Source organism: Myotis nattereri (genome assembly GCF_964212035.1).
Source record: "Myotis nattereri genome assembly, chromosome: 20".
Taxonomy (NCBI): domain Eukaryota; kingdom Metazoa; phylum Chordata; class Mammalia; order Chiroptera; family Vespertilionidae; genus Myotis; species Myotis nattereri.
In genome coordinates, this window is record NC_138096.1 from 3,262,382 (window position 1) to 3,276,032 (window position 13,651).

At 61.1% G+C, this 13,651-nt stretch overlaps 1 protein-coding gene across 1 annotated transcript; it reads right to left on the reverse strand.

Moving 5' to 3' along the window:
- Positions 1-7,870: 7,870 nt before the first annotated feature.
- On the reverse strand, positions 7,871-10,713 carry ACTA1 (actin alpha 1, skeletal muscle). The gene is made up of 7 exons (XM_081114614.1): positions 10,629-10,713; positions 9,698-9,838; positions 9,252-9,576; positions 8,964-9,125; positions 8,653-8,844; positions 8,329-8,510; positions 7,871-8,248 (listed from the first exon to the last, which is right to left on the reverse strand). Exons 2-7 carry the CDS (start codon positions 9,824-9,826, stop codon positions 8,105-8,107), a joined length of 1,134 nt encoding a protein of 377 aa, XP_080970740.1. The 5' UTR covers positions 9,827-9,838; positions 10,629-10,713; the 3' UTR covers positions 7,871-8,104.
- Positions 10,714-13,651: the final 2,938 nt, after the last annotated feature.

Below are 13,651 nucleotides of genomic sequence, written 5' to 3' on the forward strand. Positions count from 1 at the left end.
CTCCCTTCCTCTCCACCTGTTACTCCGGCTTTAACCCATTTTCACTCCTGTCTACACCCCAAACATTTTAAATTTTATTTTTATTGATTTCAGAGAGGACTGGAGAGAGAGGGATAGAAACATCTATGATGAGAGAGAATCATGGATCGGCTGCCTCCTGCACGCCCCCTACTGGGGATTGAGTCCGCAACCCAGGCATGTGCCCTGACCAGGAATCGAACCCTGACCTCCTGCTTCGTAGGCTGACGTTCAACCACTGAACCACACCAGCCCAGCCCTTTTTTTTGGGGGGGGGGGGGCGGTGCCCTTGTCCGGAATCGAACCCAGGACCCTTCAGTCCACAGGCCAACGCTCGATCCACTGAGCCAAACCAGCGAGAGCCCGAGCTCTTTTTAGATTTTGCACAGACACAATTCATTCTTTGCAGCTCATGTAGCTGAATAAGCCTGGGGGGGAGGGGGGGAGTTGGAGGCTAAGGTTCACCAAGTTCTTTGCCTCCTAAAATGATGATAATAATAATAATGAAAATAAGTAAGAATAATAAAATCTCAGCAGACCTGCTCAGCAGGCCTGGCCTTGGCCCTGAGTCCTCCGGGAGGCAGGGGGCAGGCTCGCTCCCTGGCTGCCCACAGAGAGCAGGGCACTCACCTCTCCAGCTGCCCCAGATGCCTGCCTGTCACTCCATCACCTCCCCCCCCCCCCCCAGTCACTGTCCACCGCCATTGGGCCGGGTGCACGCCTCCCACCCGCTCAGCTGCACAGAGCCCACCTGGTCCCAGGCAGGCCTTCAGGGAGCTGGTTCCAGTTTCCAAAATTAGCTCTCCTGGTCCAGTAACTGCCCCAGTAAACATGCCCATATGTTCCCAGGGAGAGAGAGCAAGGCAGCCCCTGTCAGCCATGCGCTGGGGTAATTTGTTTAAAATCTATTTGTATTGATTTCAGAGAGGAAGAGAGAGAGAGAGAGAGAGAGAGAGAGAAACATCCATGATGAGAGAGAATCATGGGTCGGCTGCCTCCTGCACGCCCCACACTGGGGATCAAGTCCACAGCCCAGGCCTGTGCCCTGACCGGGAATTGAACCGTGACCTCCTGGTTCCTAGGTCGACCCTCAACCCCTGAGCCACGCCGGCTGAATGAGGTTCATTTATAGAGAAGAAAGGAGCCACTGGGCGGGGGTGCACGAGGGGCCCAGGTGGGAGCTCAGGGGCGGCGAGAAAAGGCACCAAACGCACCAGAGGTGCCTTTGTCCTTGTGCCTGGAGGAGCCGTGGGCCTGCTTTCCGATGCCCCCCCACCCCCCCGCTCCAAGTTCAGGGACAAGTTCCCTGCACAGACTGGACCTGGACGGACCCCCCCCCCCCTCTGAGGCTCGCCGATGGCTGCCGGGCGGCGTCCCTGGGACCTAAGAATACGCACAAATCAGAAGGCGGGCTGCGAGCCCTGGCCATGCAAGGAGCCGAAAGCTGACACCGGCCGCCTGTCCCCGTGGCCTTGCCCTAAAGCGGCAGGGCATCCACCCCAGGCCAGGGCCCCCCAGGCCAGAGCCCCCCGCCTGGCGTGCCAGGCGCCCTATAACGAGAGGATGAGCGTGCTGGGGGGAATGGCAGGCATGTGGCCCAGCTGTCGCCGCAAGCCCAGCCCAGAACGGCTGCCCTGACCCTGGCCCCACATCTTCCCTGGCTCCGGCTCCAGGGCCAGCGCGGGGCGGCCCCTCCCAAGCTCTCGGTTACATGAGAATGAGCCCAGGAAATGGACAACCAGCCCGGAGAAGGCGGAGGCCGCTGGAAGAGAGAGAAGTCAGAAACCTGGTTAAGGAAGGGGTGGGGGGGGGGGACTCTGTCATCCATGCTGACTCTGACTTGGAGGGGGGCGGGGGCTCCAGGAGGAAAATGCCTCCCTCCAGCTTGTGCCCAGCACCCCACATTCCTTCTGGGCATCCACGACTCAGGAGAGAGTAACAGGCCGGAGGGAGGGGTTCATGTTTTTTTAATGTTTTTTTTTTAAATATATCTTTATTGATTTGAGAGAGGAAGAGAGAGGGAAGGAGAGATAGAAACATCAATGAGGAGAGAGAATCATGGATCAGCTGCCTCCTGCACGCCCCACACTGGGGATGGAGCCCGAAACCTGGGCATGTGCCCTTGACTGGGAATCGAACCGTGACCTCCTGGCCAAACACCATGGGCTTCATGATGCAACTTTAGCTTGGGATTCTCTCATCAACTCTCAGCCTCGTTGTCCAAATCTGTAAAATGGGAATCCTTCCGGCTTCCCTCAAGAGCTGACTGCTCCCAGCCCACCCAGGGGCCAGCCCCTCAGCCCAGGTCGTGACACTGGCTGCTCAGCCAGCAGCCTGTCACCGAGCCTCCCAGGGAAGGAAGGAGGTGGCTCGGGGAGCCACATGATCGGGGGGCTTGGCCACGGCTCTCAGGGACCCACCGCAGGCAGTTGGGGCCTGAGAGCGTGTCCCAGCAGTTCAAGGTCAGGCTGCCCTGGCCCCTGGGGCTGGCACATTGCCCCTGGGGCCAAGGATGGATGGGCACACACAGGCTCTGCTCAGGAAAGACAAACAGCTCAGGACACCTCATGGGATAAATGGAGGCTCACAGTGAGGGGCGAGCCCCCCCATGTGTGGGAGCAGGCGCCTGAGGGGCTGAGAGGTGATGTCTCAGGGAGTGGGGCCTTGGGCTCCCGTCACTGTGCTCAGAGGGGGCGGCGTGGCATGCGCACTGAGTCTGCGGGCCCTGTCCTCCCTCCCGCAGCCCCTCCCCCCCACCCCCCACCCCCCGCCCCAGCAGCTCCCGGCTTTAAATTGGAGTCTAGAGCTGGGCTCGCTTGTCCAAGCAGAACGGGGGGACATCAGGGCACTTGTCAGTGTCCCTCTGCTTCCTTCTAGGGTCAGGCCGAGCGCGTGAGGGAGTGGACAGCTGTCTGTCCTGGGAGTCCCCAGGAAAGCTGAACCCGCGCCAGGGCCAGGGCCGGCGCCTGCTCCTGTGGGTGCAGCTCGGGCACTCGGGCTGTGCCGGGCTCAGCAGCTCAGCCGCCGGGCCTCCCCCCCCCACCCCCCGCCCCCTGGGCCTGGGTCACCCGGATCTTGCTCTGCACATGGGGATTCTTCCCAGGAAAGACCAGAGGTGCTCATTCTCCTGTCCAGCCGGCCCAGGAGCGGGGAGAGAGCAGCACAGGGGGGCGGCGGGGGGGGGCACCATCCTAGGGACCCAGGGGACACAATGGCTCTGGCTGTGCACCCCTCAGAAAGCACCCCAGATCCCCAGCGAGAGGGAGCACCAGTTCCTCGCCCAGTCCCTCTAAGGCACCTGGATGGACACCCTCCGCATCCGCCTTTAATGTGATGCAAACAAGTTCTCTCCGGGCCAGAGCCCAGACCGCAGGCTCCTACCTGGATGCTCCCCACGCCAGGTTGGCCCTGGCTGGGTCGGCTCCGTGTGCAGTGTCAGCCTGCGGACTGAAGGGTCCCAGGTTCGATTCCCGGTGAAGGGCACGTGCCCAGGTTGCGGGCTCAGTCGCTGGTGTGGGGTGTGCAGGAGGCAGCCGATCGACCTCTCCCTTTCCCTTCCTCTCTGAAATCAATAATAAAACACACACACACACACACACACACACACACACAAGGGGACCATCACCATGGAGATTATCCAAGGCGTCAGCTCCCTCCAGGTGGTGCTGAGCCCCAGGGGGCGCAAAGGCACCTGGCAGCACCCCTCCTGGGTGCTGACCTTGTGACCTCGGAAAGGCTGTGCACGGTGCTCCCTATCACAGGCCAAGGAGAGAGCAGCCCTAACTGCAGAGTGGGGTGAGGGAGGCATTGGGGGTGCAGCCTTCCCCCCACAGCGTTCACGGAGACAGTTGTCCCAACCCCCCAACGCTGCAGGGCCCGGCACCTCCACCTTCACGGAGGGGAAACTGAGGCGCAAAGACACAAACGACGCGCCCGAGGGAACACGGCTCCTGGGGTGGTGGCCCGGCCCTTACATGTCTTTCTTTTTTTAAAAAAAAATATTTTTATTGATTTCAGAGAAGAAGGGAGAGGGAGAGAGAGACACACACACATCGATGATGAGAAAGAATCAGGGATCGGCTGCCTCCTGCACGCCCCCTGCTGGGGGTGGAGCCCGCAACCCAGGCCTGTGCCCTGACCGGGAATTGAACTGTGACCTCCTGGTTCCTAGGTGGACACAACCACTGAGCCACACCGGCCGGGCTTCCATTTATTTCTGATCATCTATTGTTCCCTCCACTCAGCACCAATGCCCCCCCCCCCCCGCTCTCTGCCCTGGGGTCACACATAAATGCCCATTAGCACAGCTTCCCTGAGCCCCTCCTGCGGCTGCCACCCCGCCCCCCGGCCCCCCATCGGGTGCCAAGCCCAGGCTGCTGATCTGGTGACTCCCGCTCACTCCCCAGTCCTTACTGCGGGGCCTGGCAGCTCCACACACCCCCGTGGCAGCTTAGCCGCCTGGTTATTAAAAAGACGGCGCTCCTGGCTTTATAATTCCTAGTTAGGCCTCTACATGACTCCCTCTGGCCCGCCCGCTCTGCCATCGGATTCTCTGCCACAGGGGTGCTTACCATGCCAGGCAGATCTGAGCAGGCGCTGGGATAAAAATAGAGGCGGGCGGGGGAGCTGGCACCGGGCTCACCGGGTGGCAGGCGGTGGCAGGCAGCAGGGCTGGCAGACAGCTGCGGCCTCCCCTCCCCCTCCTGCTTCGACCCCCTCCCCCTCTCTCTCCTCCCATCTCCCACTGCCTTTTCCCTCCTAGACACCCCTCCTCTGCCCCTCCTCCCCCTCCCCCCTTCCCAGAGCACAGAGCACAGATCCTCGGAGCAGAGGGGCAGAGGGGCTAGAGAGGATGGCGCCGAGCTGTGTGAGGGGGTCCTCCAAGCTCCCTGACCATTTAAGAGCCCCCGCGGCAGGGCCTGGGGTGGGAGGGAATGCAAACAGCACCAGCCCTCCTGCCCCTGCGGGTGGGCTTCCTGCAGCGAACATTCCAGCTCCCAGGAGCCTCCTGCCCGCTCCAGCCTGGAACCCACTGAGAAGAGGTACCAGGCTGCACCCCACCTCAGGGCCTGGCTGCACCCCACCTCAGGGCCCAGGCTGCACCCCATCTATGGCCCAGGCTGTACCCCATCTCAGGGCCCAGGCTGCATCCCATCTATGGCCCAGGCTGCACCCCATCTCAGGGCCTGGCTGCACCCCATCTATGGCCCAGGCTGTGTACCCCACCTCAGGGCCAGGCTGCTCCATCCCCCCCGGCAGCTCCCACACCCACCTGCTCACAAGCTCCGACTGCCCCACAGCTCAGTGAGTATCTGATGTGAGTCAGAGAACCCAGAGCTGCACAGAGTTCCCCCCCTGCCCACACAATGACTGCCTCTCTCTCTCTCTCTCTCTCTCTCTCTCTCTCTCTCTCTCTCTCCATTGCTCTTGGAATAAAGATAAAGGAAACAGACGGAAAGACCTCAGAGGGAAAGAGACCCACCAAAGAATATATATGCACAGGCGCCCAGCCCACGGACACAGACAATAATGTGGTGAAGGTCTGGGGGGGGGGGGGCGGGTGCGGGGCAGAGTGGAGGGGGGCAAAGGAGAGGGAATAGGAGACATCTGTAATAGAGTCAACAACAACAACAACAACAAAGAAGAAGAAAGAAAGAAAACAAACAAAAGAGAAAGAAAATATCAATGCTCAGCCATGAAGGGTCTGCTCAGTGCCTCTCTCTGCATCCTCCACCCAGCCCCCACTTCCTCCGCCGCACCCCCTCCCTCAGGGCTTGGGCCCCCCCTGTCCTCGCAGGAGCTGCTCCTCCTCCATCTGTTAACCCTGCCGACCTTTCCCTTTACGGTTCCCCCACCTGCCCTCGCTCAGACCGGCCCCCAGGCGCCCCTGCCTCCCAGCACCTGCCCAATGCACAGACTCACACTGCGAGGCGCTGTCACTTGATTAACTGTCTGCCCCACGGCGTGGTCAGCCTGCGGGGGGGGGTGGGGGGGGTGGGGGTGGGGGGGACCCCCGTGTTCCGGGCTCACCGTTTCACCTGCCAGCACAGGCCAGGCCCAGAGCATGCGCAGTGAGAAGAAGTCAGCCGGTTAGTTGATGACTGGCAGCTGTGCCAGTTAGCAGGGCCATAGTGGAGTGAAAATGACTCAAGAAGAACCAAGACCAGCCCGGCCGGTGCGGCTCAGTGGCTAAGCATCAACCTGTGAACCAGGAGGTCACAGTTCAATTCCCCGTCGGGGCACATGCCGGGCTGCAGGAAGGGGTGTGCTGGAGGCAGCCAATTGAGGATGCCCCTCTCTCCTTGATGTTTCTATCTCCCTCTCCCCCTTCCTCTCTGAAATCAATAAAAATGTATTTAAAAGAATAAAGAAAGTTTAGCTCCTTTCAGCCAGTGCCACCTTGGGATCACGTGTGATGCAGCCAGCTGACCTCTGACCCACTGCCCAGACCCCAAGGCCCCTCCACCTGCCTCAGGAGCCAGGCCTCGGGTCACCGCAGGGTCACCAATGAATGGTCAGCCCAAACCAGTCCCTGAAATACCAATCACGGCTGCTGGGATAGTGGACGTAAACTTTGATTTCTGTTTCTTTATTTTCATTGTTTACTTTAATATTTTTAATATTAAAACACAACATATTTCTTGGTGGGAGAGGTTGTAAGAAATATTAAAATATAAAAAGGCAAAAAAGCCCCGGCCGGTTTGGCTCAGTGGATAGAGCGTCAACCTGCGGACTGAAGGGTCCCGGGTTCAATTCCCGTCAAGGGCACATGCCCGGGGTCAATAAAAAAAATATATATATTTTTAAAAAGGCAAAAAAGAATCACTTGTCATCCCTCCCACCGAAGCCGTCCTGGGGACTTATCACTCTAACCTCCTTAGCTTGTCCTTTAGCCCTTCATGCTTTCATTTTCCCTGGCTCAGCTGACCCTGGTGACATGTGACACACGGGCATCGGCTGCAAAGCTCCAGGCCCCTCTGCTTCCCAGCTGGTGCCCTGGCAGCCTGGTACTTTGCAGACCCAGGGAAAAGACTGCAGCTATTTTAGTTTATTTTAAATATATTTTTATTGATGTCAGAGAGGAAGGGAGAGGGAGAGAGAGAGAAACATCAATGAAGAGAGAATCATGGATTGGCTGCCTCCTGCACGCCCCCTACTGGGGAATGAGCCCACAACCCGGGCATGTGCCCTGACCTCCTGGTTCATAGGTTGATGCTCAACCACTGAGCTACTCTTCTTCCTCCAGACACTGCCTTGCTGGGGGCTCCCAGCACACGTGCCATCCTTTCTGAAGCGCTCCCGTGGCCTTCCCTCCCCACCCAGGCCCCCCCACCCCCAATCTGGGCGCCCCTCTATCCCAGCCCGGCACCGAAGAGCGCTGCTTTGCGCCACCATCACGGGCACGAAGCCAGAGGCTGTCCAATGGAGAAGGGAAGGGGTCGTCTGCACTCACAAGGCGAAAACGGGTTCGTTAAACGCAAAACACAACCCTTTGGGTCTGGGGACCGCGGAGACGCCTGCGGGGCGTGGAGCAGCGAGCCCTGCGGACGGGACGGCTCTCGGGCTCAGCACCACGGCCAGCGCCCGGGCCTGGGCCAGCCGCGCGCTGCGGAGGGGAGGGCGCCCGGCGCGCAGCGCTCGCCCCGGGTCAGCGGGGGCCCGACGCGCCCGCCTGTTTGGAGCATGGATGGGATCCAGAGGGGAAATCGTGACCCCGGGGAGACTTAAGGTCTGGTAAGGGGCGCCCTTAGTAATTGTGGAACGTGACGCAAGAAAAGGGGGTCCCTCTTGGCGCCCCCCCGCCCCCAGCCGCCCCCCACCCCGGCCCATCAACACGACAAAGAACTCGACGCAGCATAACAGAGTGGCTGTGTTTAATGCTTCAAGTGTTGCTTTTCCTTCCACAGGGCTTTGTTTGAAAAATAACAAAATGAGGTAAATAAGTTAATGTCTGTACACGGTATAAACACTGTGTCGGTTTGCGGCGGCCGCGGCGGCAGCGGCTGGAGACAAAGTTGCGGCCGCGGGGGCCGCTGCGCAGCGGTGTCGTCCTGAGGAGAAGGGGCGCGCCGGGGGCGCGCGGGGCCTAGAAGCATTTGCGGTGCACGATGGACGGGCCCGCCTCGTCGTACTCCTGCTTGGTGATCCACATCTGCTGGAAGGTGGACAGCGAGGCCAGGATGGAGCCGCCGATCCACACGGAGTACTTGCGCTCGGGCGGGGCGATGATCTGCAAAGACAGGGGCGCGTCAGGTCTGGGGGCGGCCCGGGACCCGCGGGCGGGCGGCAGGGGCGCGGGCGGCCGCTCACTTTGATCTTCATGGTGCTGGGGGCCAGCGCCGTGATCTCCTTCTGCATGCGGTCGGCGATACCCGGGTACATGGTGGTGCCCCCCGACATGACGTTGTTGGCGTACAGGTCCTTGCGGATGTCGATGTCGCACTTCATGATGCTGTTGTAGGTGGTCTCGTGGATGCCCGCCGACTCCATGCCTGGGGGGCGCGCACGGGAGCGTGAGCGGGGGCGGGGAGGTGGTGGGACCTGCGCGCGCGCGCCCCGGGGACGGGCGGGGACGGGCCGGCCGGGTTGGGCCGGGCAGGATTGGGCCGGGCCGGGCCCAGGAGAGGGGCTCACCGATGAAGGAGGGCTGGAAGAGCGTCTCCGGGCAGCGGAAGCGCTCGTTGCCGATGGTGATGACCTGCCCGTCGGGCAGCTCGTAGCTCTTCTCCAGGGAGGAGGAGGAGGCGGCCGTGGCCATCTCGTTCTCGAAGTCCAGGGCCACGTAGCACAGCTTCTCCTTGATGTCGCGCACGATCTCACGCTCGGCTGCGGGGGACCAGGGCCGGAGGGGAGCCTTCAGCGCGGGAGCCCGGGACCCGCGCGCCGCCCGCCCTGCGCGCCCGCCCGCCCCGCCCGTCCGCCCAGGATGCCCGGCCGCCGCGCACCGGTGGTCACGAAGGAGTAGCCACGCTCGGTGAGAATCTTCATCAGGTAGTCGGTGAGGTCGCGGCCCGCCAAGTCCAGGCGCATGATGGCGTGCGGCAGCGCGTAGCCCTCATAGATGGGCACGTTGTGGGTGACGCCGTCGCCGGAGTCCAGGACGATGCCTGCGGGGGCGGGGCAGGGTGAGTGGGGCGGCCCGTGGGCGGGGGGGAGTGAGGCCGGCGGCCCCGTGCGCTCCGGCTGCGGCTGCGGGGCGGGTGCGCACTGGGGGGCGGGGGGCGGGCACTCACCGGTCGTACGGCCGGAGGCGTAGAGGGACAACACGGCTTGGATGGCCACGTACATGGCCGGCACGTTGAAGGTCTCAAACATGATCTGGGTCATCTTCTCCCGGTTGGCCTTGGGGTTCAGGGGCGCCTCGGTGAGCAGCGTGGGGTGCTCCTCGGGGGCCACGCGCAGCTCGTTGTAGAAGGTGTGGTGCCAGATCTTCTCCATGTCGTCCCAGTTGGTGATGATGCCGTGCTCGATGGGGTACTTGAGGGTCAGGATACCCCTCTTGCTCTGCGCCTCGTCGCCCACGTAGGAGTCCTTCTGCCCCATGCCCACCATGACGCCCTGCGCAGCGGAGACACGAGCGCTCAGCGCCCCGTCGCCTGGACCCCCGGGCGGTGCGCGCGCGCGGCTGGGCCCCCGCGGGGACCCCGGCCCAGCCCCCTCCGCCGAGGCGCAGCCTGACCTGGTGGCGCGGGCGGCCCACGATGGAGGGGAACACGGCCCTGGGGGCGTCGTCGCCGGCGAAGCCAGCTTTCACCAGGCCGGAGCCATTGTCGCACACGAGGGCGGTGGTCTCGTCTTCATCGCACATGGTGTTTGGTTTCTGCGAGGACAGAAGGGCGCGGAGATGCAGGGCCCGTGGATTCAGGAGGCCCCGCCGCCCGCCCGCCCGCCCGAGCGCCCTGCGGCCCGGAGGGACCGACCGACACGCCCAGCCCCGCCGCGCGCTTCAAACCAGGGGAACCGGGCAGGGACGGCCTCCGGCTGCGCTCCCCCGGCCCGGGCTGCGCTGAGCCTGGGAGAGGGACTCAGGTGGAGCCCACACTGGGAATCTCTCCAGCCCGGGCCCGAGGCGCACAGCGTCCCCGGAGACCCTGTGCCTTGGCTGCGGGGCCGGGGCCGGGTGCCAGCGCCCACCCGCTCCAGGCCGGGCCGCACCCCGGGAGGATGAGGCCGGATACCCACTCGCTGGGCGCGGGCGAGGGCGGAGGGAGCTGGTGGGAAGGGCCGCGATGCCCCTTCCCGGGAGGAACTGCCCCGCGCGTTCCAGACTCAGCACCGAGCGCCCTTCGCCTCCTGGGAGCCGAGCCCCGGAGTCCAGGCTTGGCTGCCCCCTGGCTCTGGCGCTCGGTTGGGAGGAAGTTGCTTTGGGGACGTTGAGACAAAACCTTTCATGCGCCCGGGCGCACGCTAAAGCCGGGCGGAGCGGCCGGCAGGGGGATGGATCTGCAGACTTTGGAGACATTATGCAAAGGCCGATTGATTGTCTCGCGTCTCCTCTTTAGACCAGGAGCGCGTGGCTCCGGGGGGCCGAGGCGCAGGGCGCGCGGCGTGGGGCTGATCCATGAGTGGGTGGGGCCTGTCCCTCGGTCCCCTTCCTGCTCCTGCCCTACCTGGGCGGTGGCTACACCTGTCGCTCTCCGGCTGGGGCCCTGGTTGCCACGGAGGGAAGCGAGGCTTCTCGGGGGCTGTCCGCTGCGGTGGCCGAGGGCGCCCCCGCTCAGGGCTTATATAGCCCGTGGGCGCTCCCCTCCCTCCCCCGCGCCGCCCGTAGGAATGTCTCTCCCCTTCTCGAGCCATATTTGGGTGTTGGGCACTGAGACCCTCCCTCGCCGGTTCGGTGGCCTGGGCCCCCGCCCGGGTCCCCTGCGCTGCCCATAGAAGGAGCGGCCTGGCCCGCGCCCAGGTCCCGCGGGCCGGCCGTATATGGAGTGTCTCCCCGGCGGGCGGCCCCTCCCGACCAGGCCCAGTGGCCCGCGGGAGGGGCCAGGGTGGAGCGAGGGTCACCGCCCGCCTGTGGCTGCACCTGTCCTGCCCAAGGCCTCCCGCCCCGTCCACTCTGCGCGCACTGGGCTGCGCACTGGGCGCTCCGGACGGCGACTCCTGCATTTCTCCCCTTTGCGTTCCTTCCTCAGCCCCCAAACCTCCCGGCGTCTACAGGGAGGAGGGAGCCGTGTCCCAGGGGGTCGGGGCTGGGGGTGCTGAGAAGATGGAAGAAGGAGTGACACCCGGTGTGTCCCCGTCCCAGGCAGGGAAGGGAGGCGACCCCTCCCCGGGGATCTTCATGCTGCATGTCCACCCCTGAGCGCCCCAATTCAGGGGGCAGATCTAAGAGGTCTAAGCCGGCCCCCACCCCCGCCCCCACCGCTGAGAGGGCCGCTGGCAGCTGCCCTGGGCAGACAGCTGGCATCGGGCACTGAGGTCGAGGAGGGTGGGGCGGGGTGGGGTGGAGGCACGGACTCCTGGGGACGGGTCCAGCCAGCAGGTCGGGGCACCAAGCTGGGCACCCAGGGCTGCGGGCAGGGCCACGGGCAGCGCGCTCAGAGGTGCCTGGAAAAGTGACTTGTATGGGAGGGTCTCTCCTCACGGGGTGAGGGGCCCCAGGTGGTGATGGGCCCAGCTGAGCGCCTACCCCCCATTCTTGGGGGGCTCACGGAGCCTCCTCCTGGGACGCTCGGGCGGTGGGCGCTCTGACGGGCCGAAGCCCTGAGGCCCTGTCCATAGAGGACACGGACAAGGACATGGCGCTGAGTGTGGGACAGGCGGCAGCGCTTCCTTCCCCGCAGGCTGCACACGCGTCTTTATATTTAGAGAACCAGGCTGGCCAAGGCCAGTCCACCTTGGAGTCACCATCAGCAGAGGCCGGAGCGTTTCTATTTATACCGCCTCAGGGAGATGCTTCCAAACTTCCTGGGGTTTGGATCTGCCTGGGGTTTGGGAAGGTGGAGTGGGGGTCACGGGAGGTCAGGCGGGCGCAGCCTGCCTCACATTCTCTCCCCCCCTCCCCGCACCACCCCCACCCCCTCAGGACAAGGACAATCCTAACCCCGCTGTGGGCGCAGAAGCAGAAGCAATCTTCGGGGATGAACTCAGTGGTGTGCTTTTGGGGGATACATCAGCGATGGGGCGCAGGCCAGAACGGAATGGTTCCTTTTTCTCAAGTGCCTACGTGTTCCCAGAATAGTCGCCATTCCCATTGGGGAAGGGAGCCGGCAGCTGGGACAGGTGTGGGCCCTCCGGGATATGAAACACCCTGCGGGTGGTGTTTCCTAAAAATGACCCAAGTCAACTAGAGAAGGAGGAGTGTGGTTAGTGCAAAGGGTCGTCAGTTCAAAGCTACTATGGTTTCATATTTAGCCATTAAGAAGACATTTATTTGGGTCCTATTTCTCTCTCTTTTTTTAATAGGAAAGCTTGTTTATTTTAAAATATATAATTGATTTCAGAGAGGGAGAGATAGAAACATCAATGATGAATCATTGATCAGCTGCCTCCTGCACGCCCCCTACTGGGGATGGAGCCCACAACCCCAGGCATGTGCCCTGACCAGAGTGGAACCCAGGACCCTTCAGTCCCCAGGCTGACGCTCTATCCACTGAGCTAACCAGCTAGGTCTCTCTTTGTTGCTTGATGAGTCTGGCTAAAGGGCCATCAATCTCAAACTCTTCAAAGAACCAGCTCTTGGTTTCATTGATCTTTTGTATTTTATTTTTTTAGCCTCTATGCCATTTATTTCTGCTCTGATCTTTGTTATGTCCTTCCTCCTACTTACTCTGGTCTTTTCTGGTTGTTCTCTTTCTAATTCTGTAAGTTGTAGGGCTAGTGTATTAAAATTTTTTCTTGCTTCTTGAAGAAGGCCTGTCTTGCTATGAACTACCCTCAGGACTGCTTTCACTGTGTCTCAGAGACTTTGGGCTGTTGTGTGCTCATTTTCATTTGTTCCCAGGAGGTTTTTTTTAAATATCACTTCTTGATCTCATTGGTAACCCATTCGTTGTTTAATAACATGATCTTTAGCCTCTGTGTGTTTGAACGTGTTTGTTTTTACTGTAGTGGATTTCTAATTTCAGGCCACTGTGATCCAAGAAGATGCTTGATATGATTTCAATCTTCTTGAACTTGTAGAGACTTGTTTTGTGTCCTAACATGTGGTCTATCTTTGAGAATATTTTAAAGTTGATTTGAGAGAGAGAAGGAAGAGAGAGAAACCTAGATTTGTTGTTGCACTTACGTTTGCATTCACTGGCTGACTCCCTGACCGGGGATGGAACCCACAACCTTGGCACATCGAGATGATGCTCTAACCAACTGAACTACGGGGCCAGAGTTCACAGTTAGCCTTTCCAGTTATTTTGGAGGACGATGAATAATGGACAGACCCACATTTCATTTTTAATACTTGTGTCCTGCTGTGTCGTAGTGGAGACACTAAAAAAAAAAGCGGGGGGGGGGGGTTGCTTCCATTTTGGTAGGAAGCAATGTGCTGTAATTCACTAAATACCTAATAAGTTACTGAGATTTTAAACAGGAATGGAGTTAATATTTTCCAAAACTCTTGCTCAAGGCAACTCCTCTCTCCTTAGCAAGCTTTTCTTTTTTAAAAAAATCTTTATTGTTGAAAGTATTACATGTGTCA

Coding starts and splice junctions, on each gene's coding strand:
- ACTA1 (XM_081114614.1), bottom strand. CDS start 9,826: ATGTGCGATGAAGACGAGACCACCGCCCTCGTGTGCGACAATGGCTCC. Junction 9,126..9,251: donor CGCCTCCGGCCGTACGACCG/GTGAGTGCCCGC, acceptor CCGCCCCCGCAG/GCATCGTCCTGGACTCCGGC. Junction 8,249..8,328: donor CCAGCACCATGAAGATCAAA/GTGAGCGGCCGC, acceptor CTGTCTTTGCAG/ATCATCGCCCCGCCCGAGCG.